Here is a 15,026-nt window from a genome sequence, read left to right on the forward strand (position 1 = left end):
TATACACAGCTGAAAACAGAATATTACAGAATATTGCAAAAGGGCTGTGCAACCTCATCTACGGGGAGTGATATTTGCCTCCAATTATAAAGTTGCAGTTCTTGCGAAGTTAAAGGCCTTGGGAGAAAGCTGAAAGGAACAGATCCTTTCCTACAACTTGAGACAATAAATCCTGGCATAGAGCCAAGACTAGAGCAATGCAGACCTGATTCTGCAGGGACATCAAGTTGATTATTTCTTTGCTCTGTCCCAAGAGAACCCAGAGCTCCAGACATGTACATCCACTCACACTTCAATGCCCGAGGTGTGGTGGTCATTGGCTAACATGCATGACGGCCTCATTCCTAAACACTCATGAGTAGGTGTCAGCAAGAGGAGGAAGGGACAGCAAGGCATTTCAACAAACCTCCCCTCCCAAGCAAGCATCTCCCCCTGCTCAGCATTCCAACTTTCAAGCTCCCTATCCCATTCCCTCTTCACTTCACCCTCACCCATTGCCCCCACTTTCTCCCCATACCCACATCCCACACGCGCATTTCCCCACAAAGCACTTGTTCTCAGGTCCGCATGCAGTTCAGGTATTTCTGATGACACTGATGCCAGCAGCACACCAACAGGATGCAACAAACCCAATGACATTCTCTGCCAGCAGCTCTCAACCGAGGCACACACACCAAGGGAAAAAGAGGAAAAGGAAGAGGAAAAAGGGAAGAGGAGAGACTAAAGAACATGTACGCCAACCCCTGCAGTTCTTCAGTTTGACTGGATATGCCTACAGAGTCCATCCTCAGAGGTCCTCAGAAATCACTTCAACACAATGGGTTGCGTGAAGGAGTCTGCAAAATTTACAAGGTTGTGCTACAGATTAAAAGAAGTAATGGTTGGAGGGTGAAGGTAAGGAAGTCCTGCTCTAAATGGGAGTCACCAGCAGGAAATGACAAAAAATGTCCTCTTAATGCTAGAGTTGGGAAAAAAATACATATTACATTCCCTAGAGTTGAAAGCACTTTGGAGAAGACGGGGGACACAGCGATCTACAGCTAGACTGCCAGGACTCCTCAAATGCCCAGACTACACTGGGAATATCGGGACTACTGGCTATCAGCTGGCCTACCACACAAGGGTAGACTTTTCCTTCTAGGGACCTGAAGAGGCCATTTCTTCCAGTGAGAAAGGAGATCAGGCTTATTTTCTAAAGGCCATGAAACAGCTTTTTAGTGCCTTATTTCTGGTGCCTGGCAGTGACTTAATTTGGAGATATATTGGTAAAAGGCTCCCACATAAGAGGCAGCCCAGTTTCTTCTCCTCATCCTACAAGGGTTGAGAAGGCCCTGCACTAAAGCCTTCATTAAGTCACTACTATTTACAGCTTGTTTGATGTGTTGGCTGATCCCCCGAGGAAAATGCCAGTGCTAATTTTGGCTGAGCCTTTTCCAGCCCCCCGAGCAGCACCTTCATTCCTGCACTTGTTGCTTTGCACGCATTTAGCCAGTGCAACCAGCGTCAAGCAAGCTTGTCACCAGGATCCTCTGTCCTCACCAGGATCCTCTGTCCTTTGTGGGTCCCCAGGGAGCACACGCTGCCCACGCAGAGCGAAGTCCTGTCTCCAAACTGACTGTTTGCTCCAGGAAACACAGGAAAAAGCAAGAGTGTGGGGACTGTCCCCACTGACCAAACATGAGTATCACAGTAAAAGCAAGTCAAAACAACAAGGTCATTGCTCTCTCTTTTTCCTTCCCATGAGCGATCGGGAAGTGATGCCAAACCCAGGAATACCAGGCAGGGAAGGGAAGGGGGTGTCAACTTTCTTCTGCAAATAGAGAGCTGGGAACAGGGTCTAAAGCAGTTACTGCAGCTGAAGGGAAAGCCAAAATCCCCCAGCCTCTTTCAGTGCTGCTGAGCTCCCAGACCACTCATGAGGCTGCCTCATCTGTTCTGGAAGAGCAGAGTAACATCTGCAGATGGAGTTCCTGTGTGCTTGTAACAATCCTACGTTAGAGGATGAAACCTACTTTCCAATATGGTAAAAACAGACCAGTCACCTCCTGCCAAGTTCTCAATTTAAAAATAAAAAAAGGTTGGCATCTCAGCTAATGCTCAGACAGGGCCTTTTAGCCAAAAGTAAATTATTTTTTAGCACCAAAGCAGGCTGGAAAATGATTTAAAAAAAAAGGGGGTAGGAGAAAGGAGGAAAAAGCACCTACATACCCAAACATATGGTGGCATAAATGTACATTCTTGCTGCAGATCAAAGAGTGACCAAGCCCCAGACCCTCCTTCCCTGCACCAGAGGTTACACGTTTCTCTGTGACCCCAGCAGCTGCTCTGACAGCAGAAACCCCCAGCACAGGTCAGGCACCTTAACTGCTGGGCAAATTGGACTTTATCAGGGCAGAGCAGGAGGGCGTTGTGGCTAGAGCATATCAAGATGAGATTTACTAACTCTCCCTCTGCTGTAGCATCCATCCGTTCTCAGTGACTGGAAATATTAGACCTCCTGCCTGGTACAGGTACAACACTGCTCCAACCAAGGACCAGAGACAGACATCCAGAGAAGTACTCCTGTGAATCTTCCTTTTCCTACAGTAGAAAACCTCAGAATAGTAACAACACAAGACATTCCTTCACTACTTTTCACTTGACGATATTAAAAAAAAAAAAAATTCAAGATTTGCCCATCAGCTTCCCTGTGAAATTACCATTTTCCACCCTCCAACCTCCCACTTTACAAAGGATGCATAGCAAAGAAAGAGAAGGGTTGTGTGACTTGCACTAGTCAGTGTGAAGCCAGGATCCGAAAAGCAAGGATCCCAATCCACCAGCACTTGCTTTTATTGCTGGCAGGACATCATCTTGAGAATTACAATTATTTTTTTTTTCTTCCTATAAGAACCCCATGGAGGGAGTACCAACACAAAGACTAAAGAAAAACAAAAGTTAGAGGAAGTTTCCATGCCATTATGCAGCAATTTCCACTTTGCTCCAGAGCATGTTCTTGTCAAGAGCCCTTGACTTTGGCTATGGTAACTCTAGGCATTGTAGCAACCTAGTTACCAATGCTATCACTGTCTTGAAAGGCAAGATGCTGACATCAGTCTTTATACAAGACAACAGGCTTCCTTTTCCTTCAGCCCTACACAAAATTCTAAATGGATGGAGCAAGATAGTGAGGATCCTCAAGAACAGAGCAAGTAAGGAGCAAAGCTGGAAGTGTCCTGCTCCCGCCTCATCATCCTCCCAACTGCAACAGATAGTTAGGACAGGACTTCCGAGTGTGAAAGACCTGCCTCGTGGTCCTCCCTGGGCAGGCAGGCAATGAGAATGCAGCATTTCAGACCTGTTCAAAAGGGTAAGCCCCACTAGCTAAAACTAGAAGTTGTTAATGACCAAAATTGCCCATATTTCCCATGGAAAACCCAGCACCATGCTTTTTGTCACACAAAAACAACTGAACAGACAACGCCTGAGCTTTCACGCTACCTTCTTAGTAGGAAAAGAAGCAAGGATTCAAACCAAGCACACAAGCAGTTAATGGGATTATCCAGACACAGAGAGATCTCGGCAGGACCCAGCAGGCCATGAACACATCTTATCATGCAAAGGACCCCTCTCCCATCACAGGGTTAACACGTGCCAGGCTGTTAGAGTCCACCAACAGCCTCTCCAGTTTTAGGAACTCAATCAAACACGTATCGAAATGCTGCTCTCCGTACCGGTACCTGCTCATCTTTTTCCTCAGCCTGGCGAACAGTTTAGTTTTCTTTCTGTTGAGGATGGCACGCAAATCATTTCCGTTACAGGATGGCACAGTCAAACCAGGGAGGAAAAGTTAAGATTCCAAGCACCCATTCACTTGGTGCCACAAAACTCACTGTAATCAAGATGACAAGAGCTCTCCTCTCTCTCTGTCTCACACACACACAAACACGTACACACTTCCCTTAGTTCCTAGAAAGCTATGGCCTGGTTTGGAGAGGGGTAGGAGAGGGCTTTTTGTGGATGTCAAAGATCTACATATATGTGAGGAAACTAGTGTTTTCCCTGCTCTTTGGAATATGGGGCCAGGGTGCATATGGAGAATAAGAAAAAGGAAACTGTATAGACCAGCAGAGAACTGCAAATGTCCTTTTTTCACAGGTAATCACAGCTCCTCAATCTCCCCTGTAAATACTGGTACACAAGAAACAAGCTCCCCATTATCCTTTACTTATGTGATCTGTGTGCAGTCTTATACGTGGAACCTAATCAGCAGGTTTCCTACTACATCTTTTTCCAGTTTGTCCAATCATACTAGGATAACACTACAGATCTCCTAGGTCTTCCAGGCTTCTGAGCCCTGAATGTTCAAACTCTTTCAGAAACAAATCCCAAACATAGGTCTGAGGTTCCCAGAAATATATCAGCTGCTCTATGCTACACAGCTAGCATCAGATTCATCAGCCACAGTAATATTTTTGTAGGGCCTCACATGAATGCCATAATGATGTGCACAGATAATTGTCTCTCTTCTCACACCTCCTCATTCATTTCCTGCCATTGTATCCATCTCCAATCCCCTTCCCAGTAGAGACGGGTTAGGGAAGCATCTGCTCCTACTGCAGACCACAATAAGCAATCAGATCAGTGAGGGCTATTTCCTCCTGCACACTCTCGCTCCAGCCCTGCACCACAATGAGAGGCCAGATGTGCAGGAGAGACAGAATTGCCTCACAGCATTTCCTGGTCACTGCAAAACATATTTACTATGCTGGGAAACCTTTACTACATCCTCCTTCAACACCCTGCTCCACTGTGCTCAGGAGGAAGAGAGCTGCGCTGGGGCAGGTCTGGCATCTCAGCCAAGATGCAGGAGTAAATGACAAAGCAGCAGCACTCAGATTGCTACCCGCACAGGGACCTCTGTGCGTGTGCTCGTTTTCAGTTTTTAGGGCCATGTGGTCTCGTAGCCAACTAAAGAGCACAGAACTGCAGCTGAGACACCCGTTACATCCCCAGATGAAGCTAGCAGTTTGTGGGGACGGGAATAGTGAGGACAGGTAATTTATTCATTGGAAGCTCTTTCAGGACAGAAACTTCATGCCACAGCAATAACAAATATGTCTGGGCCAGACTGTCACTACAGCCTGCAATCACTTCCTTGAGGAAAAAAGGAAGGAGGAAGAAGGAGCTGGACAAAGCAATGGCTACAGCCTTCACTGTCCTGTTACCTCATCCTCTTCCAAGGACCCTGGAGGATGCTGCTATTGGAGACAACATAGCACATGGCAGCAAGAGGATGGGCACCACGGCCTCCTCACAAGGCTTCAGTCTTGTTGGGTTGTGATGATCAACAGACACCGCATGCTAACTTGTGAAGAAGATACTATTTTCACAAGAAGCATTCCCACTAGCATCTTGGAAATTTGGTGGTAGCAATCCAAAATTCAGGGGCCAAATTCAACTCAAATGTCCTCTTTCTTTAGAGCTAGCAAACACCACTCGCGTTGCTGGAACAAGACACGCAAGTTGTCTGTGCTCGAGTGCAATAGGAGGTTAAACTGGGAGGAGAGACAAAGGAGCACAGAGGTCACAACAGCTGATCTAGCCCTTCCAAATCAATGCACTCAGACCGAAGCTTGCCCTTACTTCATGCTGACTTCACCTCCTCCCTCTGTCAATACACCAGTTGAGGACTTGGGCTGTGCTCCTGCTCACCCAGCATGTGGGATTAGCAGCAGCTGGAAACCAGAGCCCAACACTGTTTCATCACTCACACATTTGGATGGGAGCCAGACAGCCTCATCCAGAGCCCAACCTCTCCCTCCCCTCTCAGTGCTAGAGAATGTGCAGACTTGCACTTAACTATACAGGACAGGACCCAGCTGAAGAAAGAAAACTAAAGGTCTGGAGGACACTCACTCCTTGCATACGTGCAGATTGGAAGTGTTCTGAGATCAGGAGGCCTCCTATTAGTGACGCTACAACTACTTCCACAACACACACAGAGGAAACGCACCCCAGCTGCGTACACAGGAGGGGCATAAGGCTTTGGCAAACAGGTGGTTCCCAGTTTGGAGGGCCAAAGAGAAGGCTGGGGAAACAAATGGGCTCTTGGTGCTCAAGCTCACAAGCTGCACGTACGTAGTGGAAGCTTTTGAGGGAAAGAACAGCACAGGTGCTGAGCAACTGGACCCAGAAGGAAGGGTAGCTCAGTATTACATGTCAGTGCATGGAATTCAACTTTAAAAAAAGCAGAGCTGAGAGTCAGTTGCCTAAATATTAGCACTTAGTGAAAGTTCAGGCCTCCAGATGCTATTCTAGAAAGGTAAGAGGTATTGCATTGTGTCACCCAGCCCCAGCTGCAATCTTGGACATGCTCTAAGGAGTCTCAGTAGGGCACTGGCTGGCTATATGCAGATAGTCAAATCACTCCCCAACTGACAACATGGAGGTTTCAATACCCGTGGTAAAGACATCCCTGTCCCTCCTCCCCTGCTGAGGGAAAGGCACTACTCCCACAGTTACTGACCTGGGCTGTGCTTTAACAGGGAAGGCATTGCCTGAGTACTGCTTGTCTAGACCCAGCAGGACATCATGGAGGTTTTGGTTCAACTGCAAAATACAAAAACAAAGAAAAAAAATGAGAAAAGAGCCCAAGCGCCAGAAGAGAGTTTGGGCTGGCCTGCACAGGCTGACCAAACACAGGCTTGTGCCCGGACATGTGCAAATACTCAGCTATCCCAAGAGAGGACAGCCCTACATCTGTTGCCACTCCTCTGTGGGGTATGAAATGAGAGAGCACTCAAACTATTGAAGAGCTGCTGGTGCCTCATGGGAATGCTCTGTCTCCCTTACACATCATCTTCTTTGCTCCTCTATCACCTGCCCCCATCAGTATGCTGCCAGATACCATTGCAGAAGCAGGCGGAGTGTTTACCTAAGGGTCTATCTGCTAAAACTGAAGCTTCACTCTGGATTTGTAGCCAAAGCTGTTCCTCAGACCTGCTTATAAAGCTTGGGATATGGCCATTTAAACTGTGGAGCCAAAAGCAGCTAGACTTCCAGTCAACAACAAGCCTTGACTTTACAGGCTGCCTGGGCCATCTAGGTTTGGGCAGGACCTGGATGTCTTTGCAGAAATGCCATATTAGGGTTTAAACTCTCCCTAGCACTGAATACTGCAATATTCACTCCAGACACTCATATTCTGAAACAGCCAATTCATAAACAAGATGAGATGCCAGATTTATCACTGGTAGGAGGAGGGATCCAATGCAATCAATGTTGGAAGCATCATGCCGGCAACACCAGCAGTTAATTGGATGCTATAGCAGTAATAAGAAACAGATGGTTCTTACGGAACAAAGCAAAAGCCCTGCTCTCATACAAAACTCCTCAGGAAAGAAAAATCCAAGACATGATACAAGAAGAGAATTCCTGTTTAACAAGCATGTTTCCCATGTTTTGCTGAATGTAAGTTAACAGCAACAAACTAATAATTAAAACAATCCTCCCTATTCTTAACAATCAGTTCATCCCTCAGTGGAGAAAAGCAGGCTATTAATTGGAAAGGTCCCCATGAAAAGTCAGCAGGGCTCAGAATTGATGCATTACACCAAGGCAGAGGGCCCCTGACTGCTGGGAATTGAAGGACTATAACATTGCTTGTTGCTTAGCGGCTGTCTTGTTGTCAGGATGACATCGGGGAGGGGAGGGAATACAAGAGTTTTCCAGATGGAGACTCAGTTGCTCATCAAGATTAGCGCAACGTTTACAGAGGGTGTGCAACTCTTAGGAGCAGCGTATAGACCTAAGGAATTCAATACTTCTCCAGCTTTCAAGTGAAAGAACAAGAACACATTTGTAAATGAAAGTGGCAATGGGGGGCTTTCCCACAGACTATTCCTGATGACTCTGATAGTTGCTGGCACACAGCACCAGGATCTAGCCTGCCACCACCAGGTTACAGCAGTGCTTACTGCTGTGATTCCCAACTCGTGGCCAACTGGTAGCCCATGCAAGGGCCACGCTAAGCACTCAAATGCCTTCTTTTGGATCACAGGGCAGGAAAGAAGCCAAAGCAGAGAGGTACTGCTGGAAAGTGCCTTCTTGAGGGACCAGAGTGAGCCAGGTTTCAGTCTTCAGCTGACTTGCAGATTGGCAGGTTCCCTGCTGTCTTCATCCCCACAGCTAGATAGATGAGGGTTCACAGCAACTTACTGCCAGGCAGCAGAGGAGGAGGCAAACAGACACCAGGCTGAGAGTGCCCAGGTTATAGGTTACAGATCCATAATGTAGATAAACTAAAAAAGGCAGCAAGAGACAGGCCTGGAAGTGGCTTCCCTTCCCTCTGTGGACCTGCAAATGACCCCTGCCAAGTGACACAAACTCCCCACTGCTGCATGGCCCTGTGTTCTCTTCCCTGTGCTCCATCCCTTTACATTACTATCTTAGACAGCCTTTCTCCCAAGTGGCTCAGAAAAAAACTAAGGGTTAACATTTTCCTCTGACGCAGGCCAAATGCTCTATTTTCTCCAGCAATTTTTTCCAGATTTTTTTTTTTAGTAACAGTGAGGAGAGGTATATTAGTAGAATAAGCTGTTAGTTGCCTTACCTTGCTCATTTCTTTATGGAAGTTCTCTTCTAGGCCTGCTATACTCTGGAATGTGTTGACGTAGAAACCAACACGACTGCCAAATGAAAAATGAGACAGAAGAACTTAATGGACACAATGCTCTCCCAAAAACTTTAAATTCTGCCCCTTCTGCTACCTCCCACCCCCCATTCCCATTCAAACTCAACTCTGTCAGGTCTGGTACATGCTGGAAGAGAAGGGCAGCACAGAAGCGTGAAGGGGGTGATGAAGCAAAGGCCAGGTATGGGGCAAACATGTCCAAGGTGAGGAGGAGGCCAGGTGAGATAGTATCTGAATTTCTGCTGGCTAAAGGGAGAGAGAGGTGCAGGGCAGGGGGGAATGAAAGAAAAAAAAAAAGAAAGAAGGAAAAAAAAAAAAGAGAGCCAGTTGTAGGGTGATGGAAAGGAAAAGGATAGAGGCTATAACGCAGATGGAGCGTGGGGAGAGCTGGGAGAACTGGCAGGAAGACAGGTATTCACTCTGAAGTCCCTCAGCAGCAGGGGAAGCAAAAAAGCATGAACTATTGGCTTCAGGGGCAGAAGAGTAAGAAAGCACAGAATAGGCACAGAGAGCAACACAACAGCAGAAGGATCAGCTAGATAGCAGAAGCCTGTGAACAACCTGTGGCACCTTAAAATCCCAGCAGCTGCCTGCCACCCTCCTTCCTCTAGCCAGCCTGCCAGCTGCCAAGAGAGAGTGCTGTACCAGCACCCAGCTGCAGGAGCAACAGCAGGAGGAAGATGCTCTGTAAGGCCAGCACATGGAACCACCCAGATGCCTGTATCCCTCCCAGCTCCTTCCTCAGCCAGGCCTGCATGCTGCTTTGAGCAAAAAGTCCTGACCAGGCTGAAAGGAAAGGGGAGTGAAGGCAGACATCAGCACTTTGCTTTTCCACCCTGCTGTCGCCCACTCTCTCCATCCCCCACAGACCAGCACTGCCAACCCAGATGTGATCACTGCATTTAAAAGTAAGAAACTGGGACACTCCTAGGAGGATTTTGCCTGCTTTCCACTGTGCCCTCCCTGTACATCAGCTTCTGCTGCCCTCCAGTTCATCCTCCAAGATAAATGTTGGTCTGTTTCTTTCTCCTCCCTTTTCATCACCTTAATCACTGGTATGGCAAATCCATGGTCTCTCAAGTCTTCCTATTCTCTCACCCCATTTTCCTCTGCCCAGGCTATGTTTTGTTATATAGCGCACAACAGGACAGTTATAACCACTAGTTCCTCACTGGGTCCTGTGTCACATAGCCAGGAGCACATTTAGGGGCAAGAGAAAGCAGCCATACCCAGATCCTTCCCTCATCTTTGTTCACCCAACTGCCTAAACCTGAAAGTGGCATCCAAAGCAGAGCAACCTGTCCTCTCATCCTCCTGCTTGTGCTAAACTTGCTGCCTCATCAGGTGCTCATAAGCTTGCATGGCGAGACACAGTGATCAAAGCATCACCTCTTGGCTCTCTCCAACCCCGATGAATGTATAAACCCCTCTGACATCTCATCTTCCCTTAATCAGTCAGCTGACATACCCACTCACCTGCAGATGTTCCTTCCAGCCAGCCAGCTCCACACCCAAAATGTTAGTGACCCAGCCTGCCCTGTCTGCTGTCCACAGCAGAAGCTGGGCCATTGCCCAGGAAAGTTGGGCAGAGTTGGTTGGGCAAAGGAATTAATCAGACAAAGCACAGAAACACAGTTTCTCTTTGTGGTAAAACTGAGTTTTTCATGAAGATCATGAAGCAAAGCAGAGAAAGCCCAGGGTGAACATGGCTGGGGGGGAACCTAGGACAAACTCTCTTGAGATGATCCAGAAAACAAGAGCAGATACCCAGCCCAAGCTAAGGAGAACAGTGATACAAGAGCTTGGGTCTTCGCTTCCTTCCAACCAGCCCTTGGAAAAACTTCTAGCACTTACCTATTCCATAGTGAAGGCAGCTCCTCCTGCAGATCAACGTTCATCTCTTCAAACACCTTCTGAGCCTTTACTAACTCTTCTTCAGCCTTAACAACAGAAAAGGGAGATGGTCAGCTCCAGCGCAGACAAGTACCCTGCAGGGCTGGGACAACTGTGACTCTTTTGACTTCCTTGGGAGACCAGGCAGAATTCTGGCATGGAGTAATCCCCATCCCAAATGAGTCTCCCAGGAACCAGGGTTGCATCACAAGTGACCTGATGCTCCTTCAGCTTGCATGTGTTACTCTCAGGTTTTCTCTCAATGGATTTCCCTCTTTGGATACTCAGAAAGTAATTCAAACACCCACTAATGTGTTTTAAGTTCTATAAGTTTCCCTGGCTTAAAAAACTGAATGGAGCTGGTCAGGCAGTTCAGCCTCCAGCTTGGATATGGATGAAAATAGTGGCCCCTGCCCCTTGCCAGGTCTCTGAAAGAGTTGAAATCCATCCCAAATGCCACTGAATGCCATTGTCCTCCCTTGTGGGGACTCCCTCTGCTTGGGTAAGGTCATGCCAAAGCCCCATCTCTTCTGAGGAAGGGAGGAGGTCTGCATCCTTGGCTGATACAGCTCTCTCACAAAGCTGACCGGGGAAGCAAGGAAGGGTATGCAAAGCACAAGTTGTGCCAGCAGGAGGCCAGGCTGGAGTGCTTGAGCAGCAGGTCTTGGTTTCAGCGGTCTCACATGCTCTCATCAGTGAGGATCTAATACAACAGCAATCCCTAGCTGGCTGTTGGCCACCAACACCAAAGGAAATATGCCTTGTACAGGACCTCTTTCTTCCAGTTGAGAGTTTAAATTAGATCTGTTCATTTGACCTAGACACTGACAGACCCCAACACTGATACATGAATTCTGCCAGGTTTCAGTGACAAAAAGGATGACCCTGGTTTCTGTTGCTGACAGCAGACACCAGCAACAAGTACCCTCCCCTTCCCATATTTTCTCCTAGGTGACCTCTTTCTCTTTTCAGTGCCCTGACTTAAAACTTAAAGCTTACTAAAATGTTTCTATTCTGTAATTTGCAACAGCACAGCACTCTCCCATAACCCTGTGCAGTGGGATGCAGGATAGCAAACCCCTGCATGAGCAACTTGATGACACTTCTTAACAGAAAGGTCAGCACAAGTGCCTACTTATATGTGTGACAACAGCAGGAATGTCACAACGCCACAGAGCTCTGCAAAGAGCCCGCAAGCCACTGGGGAACTGGATCTGTCTAAGAGCCTGCAGTCAGATTCCTAATCCTTCTACGAAATGAAGTTCTATCTTCTTTGTGCCAGCTTAATTAAAGAAATCCAGATTACTGCTCCTTAGTGACAGGTATATGCAAAGATAGAATTGATGGGAGAAAGGACTTAAAAATATTTTGCAGTTCAGAATGCTGTTCCTCACAGTGTTATGCAGGATCCTTACACTCTCCATTTCTCTCCTGACTTATGAGCAAGCAGCAGAAGCTCCTACTTTCCAGCTAGCTCCACCTTTCAGAAGGTCGCTCACTGCTGCCAAAGGCAAGGCTAAGACTTCGTACTCAAGATCAGAAGAGAAAGTTTCCCCCAGAAAAAGACACAACTAAGAGGTATTCAAAAGTTGAGCAGACCTTGTGAGGAACAGGCAGGTGGAGAAGGGGGCATGATGCTTCCACCCAGAAACCCCTGTACTTTGGCTCCTACACTCACTGAAAACCCCAACATTGAGAGAGTTTGCACAAACCAAACAAAAAGCCCATTTAAACAGAGGCACAGTTTATGCTGGATCAGAGACGATGATCACAAGGACTCATTCTGCCTTAAAATCCCTCTACAAATGAATGTTTCTAATGTAACCATTTTAAAGGGAGAAAAAAAAAAACCAGTCCATCCTTTGGCTTTATCTTATTCTAATTTCCAAACTAGACTGGAACCAGAATCAACCCAGGAGATGGGATAGCTGGGAGATGAGGCACCATTGAATGCTGTTACTTTTTCATGTACAGTGAATGTTAATAACACTGTTTCCCTCTCTTGTTTACCTGTTCAGAAGGTCACAGAACCTAGAAAGCAACGTGTAAATATTGTGACATCCCGAGGCAAAAGCAAAATCAGCAACAGGCAACGTTCACTCTAGAGTAGCTGTAGGAATCGGGGATCTCTCTCATGCCTGTGGCTCAGCTAGTGCTCTCAGTCCCAGGTATAGCATCGAATGAATTCTTCACTCCTTTGTCAGCACGGGGTTCTTCTCACCAGTGGGATTTATTTTGCTTGGAAGCAGAGGTTCTGACACTGGATAGCCCTGACTGCTTCCAGCCAGAGCTGAAAACAGACATCAACTTGGTCATGAGCCCTGCTAGAATAAAAGCCAGCTCATGCAGTACGGTGAGGAAAGGAGAAGAGACATAGGTTTCAGGGGCAGAGCCCATTGCTACTGTACCTGTGCACTTTCTATTTCAGCTGTCATCCTTGCCAACCTGATGGAGAACAGAGGCAGAAGGATGTAACGCCCAGGTCCATGAAATGTAATCTCAGAAAATTCTTCCTCTCCTCTCCCTCCGTGAAAGGGGGAAGGTTTGATCAGGAGCTGGACAACACAAATGCTTTCCTGACCTCCCCCCTAGCCATGGCTCAGAGTGCCAAGCACAACCACTTCAAGTTGTGACAGCGGGCTGTTATTCCCCATTACGTTTCCTACCATCATGCATCCCAGCACTCATGAGTGTCTGGCAATATCCAGTCTGGTGCTTTCAGGCAATCTGGTGACCATTCCTCTTCAAACACTATGCTGTGAACTGTGGTAATCATGCACTGCTCAGTAAATAGTTTAGACATCCATGAGGCAGCGGTAAGGAGGAGAGCTGGGTGCCCCACCCCAGGCCCAAGCCCCCACCCGTCGCAGCCAGACCTGCCTCTCAGAAGGGCAGCACAGCCCAGAACTCAACTTGCTGGCTTTCTCCTACAGATAGAGATATCATCCTGTTATCACTGCAGCACCAAGGATGTTGCTTTTTAGTCTGCATTCAGCATTTCAGGGGAGCTTAGCAAAAAGACAAGAATTTGCTGTTCTAAGCCATTTTCCCTTTTGTTTCAAAAAGGGCAGTCACCAAAATTTGTAACTGAGAGCATGCAATAGCAAACACCCCAGGAGACTTTACAGAACTCCCACTGTATTGTTTTTGCTAGTATCTGCTAAAGGCCTAAAGAAAGCCAGCAGTTTGCATGCTGGAGGGAGGGACTTGGTTTTACAGTAGAAATAATAGGTCTTGCTGACCCCATTTTTGCTTGGAGGTTGTAAAATTATCAGGCAAGAAGAGACAGCAACACAGCTGCTGGTAAGGGGAAGGACTATTTTTTTAGGCTTAACATTCTGAAACTCTTCAACAAATGCAGTGTCATCAGCCTTCCCGCTTTTACCAAGAGCTTAAAGAGATTTAGGGTTGTCAGTAACACCTTCAGTCTTGAAGTCATGCAAATATAAAAACTGAAGCCTTTTTTTTTCCTGCCTGCTCATGTTTGTGAAGAAAAGCTATAAAACCTGTAGGTTCAGAATACAAACTAATCTTCTTCATTGAAATTTTTTTTGTTAGTCCCCAATCAAAAAAAAACCAAACAAACCAAAGACTCACAAAAAAGTAGAAAAAAAAAATTAAGGTTGGCAATAGTATTATTTAGTTCAAGAATGAAAGAGGAAAAAATTAAAGGAGGACTTAACTTGATTTGAAAATATCTGAGGTGACTGAAAATATCAATGTCTTTTAGCAGGAGGTTAACACCCCCAAAGCACAGCAGGTGGAAAGATTATACAGCCCCTTGTCACCTGCTTTAGGGCAAAGTCACCCAGTACAGTGAAATTATCAGTCAACTCTCAGTAGCCTGTCTAAGATCAGAGTGCAATGGATAAGGAAGCACTCGTAGGTACTGTTTCTCTAGGCAATCTGTAGGCAGTGGTATTACTCCCAGTCACCCCAGCCAGTCTGAGAAGAGCAAAAATGCCCAAGAGCTGATTTATTTATTTGTGGCTTGAGAAACTTCCCGTACCTGCTTTCTAGTCCTCCAGAAATACCACCAGTCAAGAACCACAGCCACACAGGTCGTTCCCAGCACAGTAGAGGCACAGGGAAAGCCCCTGGAAGCCTGCCAAATGTCCTTCTCCCTTCAATCAAGAATGAATACATATTTCCTCCCTTTGCTATGCACCTTAAGCAGGGCTGGTAACAGCTGTTCTTTCCCCAGGCTTTATTGATGTGGTAATCTAGTCTTTTCCCTGATCTGCAGTCATAAACTGGCTGTGAAAAAGCCAGGTGCTTTATAAGGTGAGAGTGATTTAGTGTTTCTAAACCACAATTCATTCACTGACAAGGAATGTGAAAACATAGGAGTATTTGAATGAGAACAGATGAGCTCACCAGGAACTTGTGAGCAGGTAACTGGCGCTCTCCCAATCTGGGTAATGATTTACTATCCCTTGCCCATGGAAAGCATTTTCTT

At 46.7% G+C, this 15,026-nt stretch overlaps 1 protein-coding gene across 4 annotated transcripts in view; it reads right to left on the reverse strand.

Moving 5' to 3' along the window:
• Positions 1–15,026, reverse strand: part of BIN1 (bridging integrator 1) — a 97,044-nt gene that overhangs the window by 21,588 nt on the left and 60,430 nt on the right. For 3 of the 4 annotated variants that reach the window (XM_059820831.1, XM_059820829.1, XM_059820828.1), the window contains 3 exons: positions 10,529–10,614; positions 8,594–8,669; positions 6,509–6,591 (listed from right to left, as the gene is read on the reverse strand). In XM_059820831.1, the coding sequence (XP_059676814.1) occupies positions 6,509–6,591; positions 8,594–8,669; positions 10,529–10,614 (245 nt within the window). Of the gene's footprint in view, positions 1–3,719; positions 3,765–6,508; positions 6,592–8,593; positions 8,670–10,528; positions 10,615–15,026 lie in introns of all 4 variants that reach the window. The other variant, XM_059820830.1, reaches the window with a different exon arrangement.

This window comes from Gavia stellata, chromosome 8, assembly GCF_030936135.1.
Source record: "Gavia stellata isolate bGavSte3 chromosome 8, bGavSte3.hap2, whole genome shotgun sequence".
In the NCBI taxonomy this organism is placed as follows: Eukaryota; Metazoa; Chordata; class Aves; order Gaviiformes; family Gaviidae; genus Gavia; species Gavia stellata.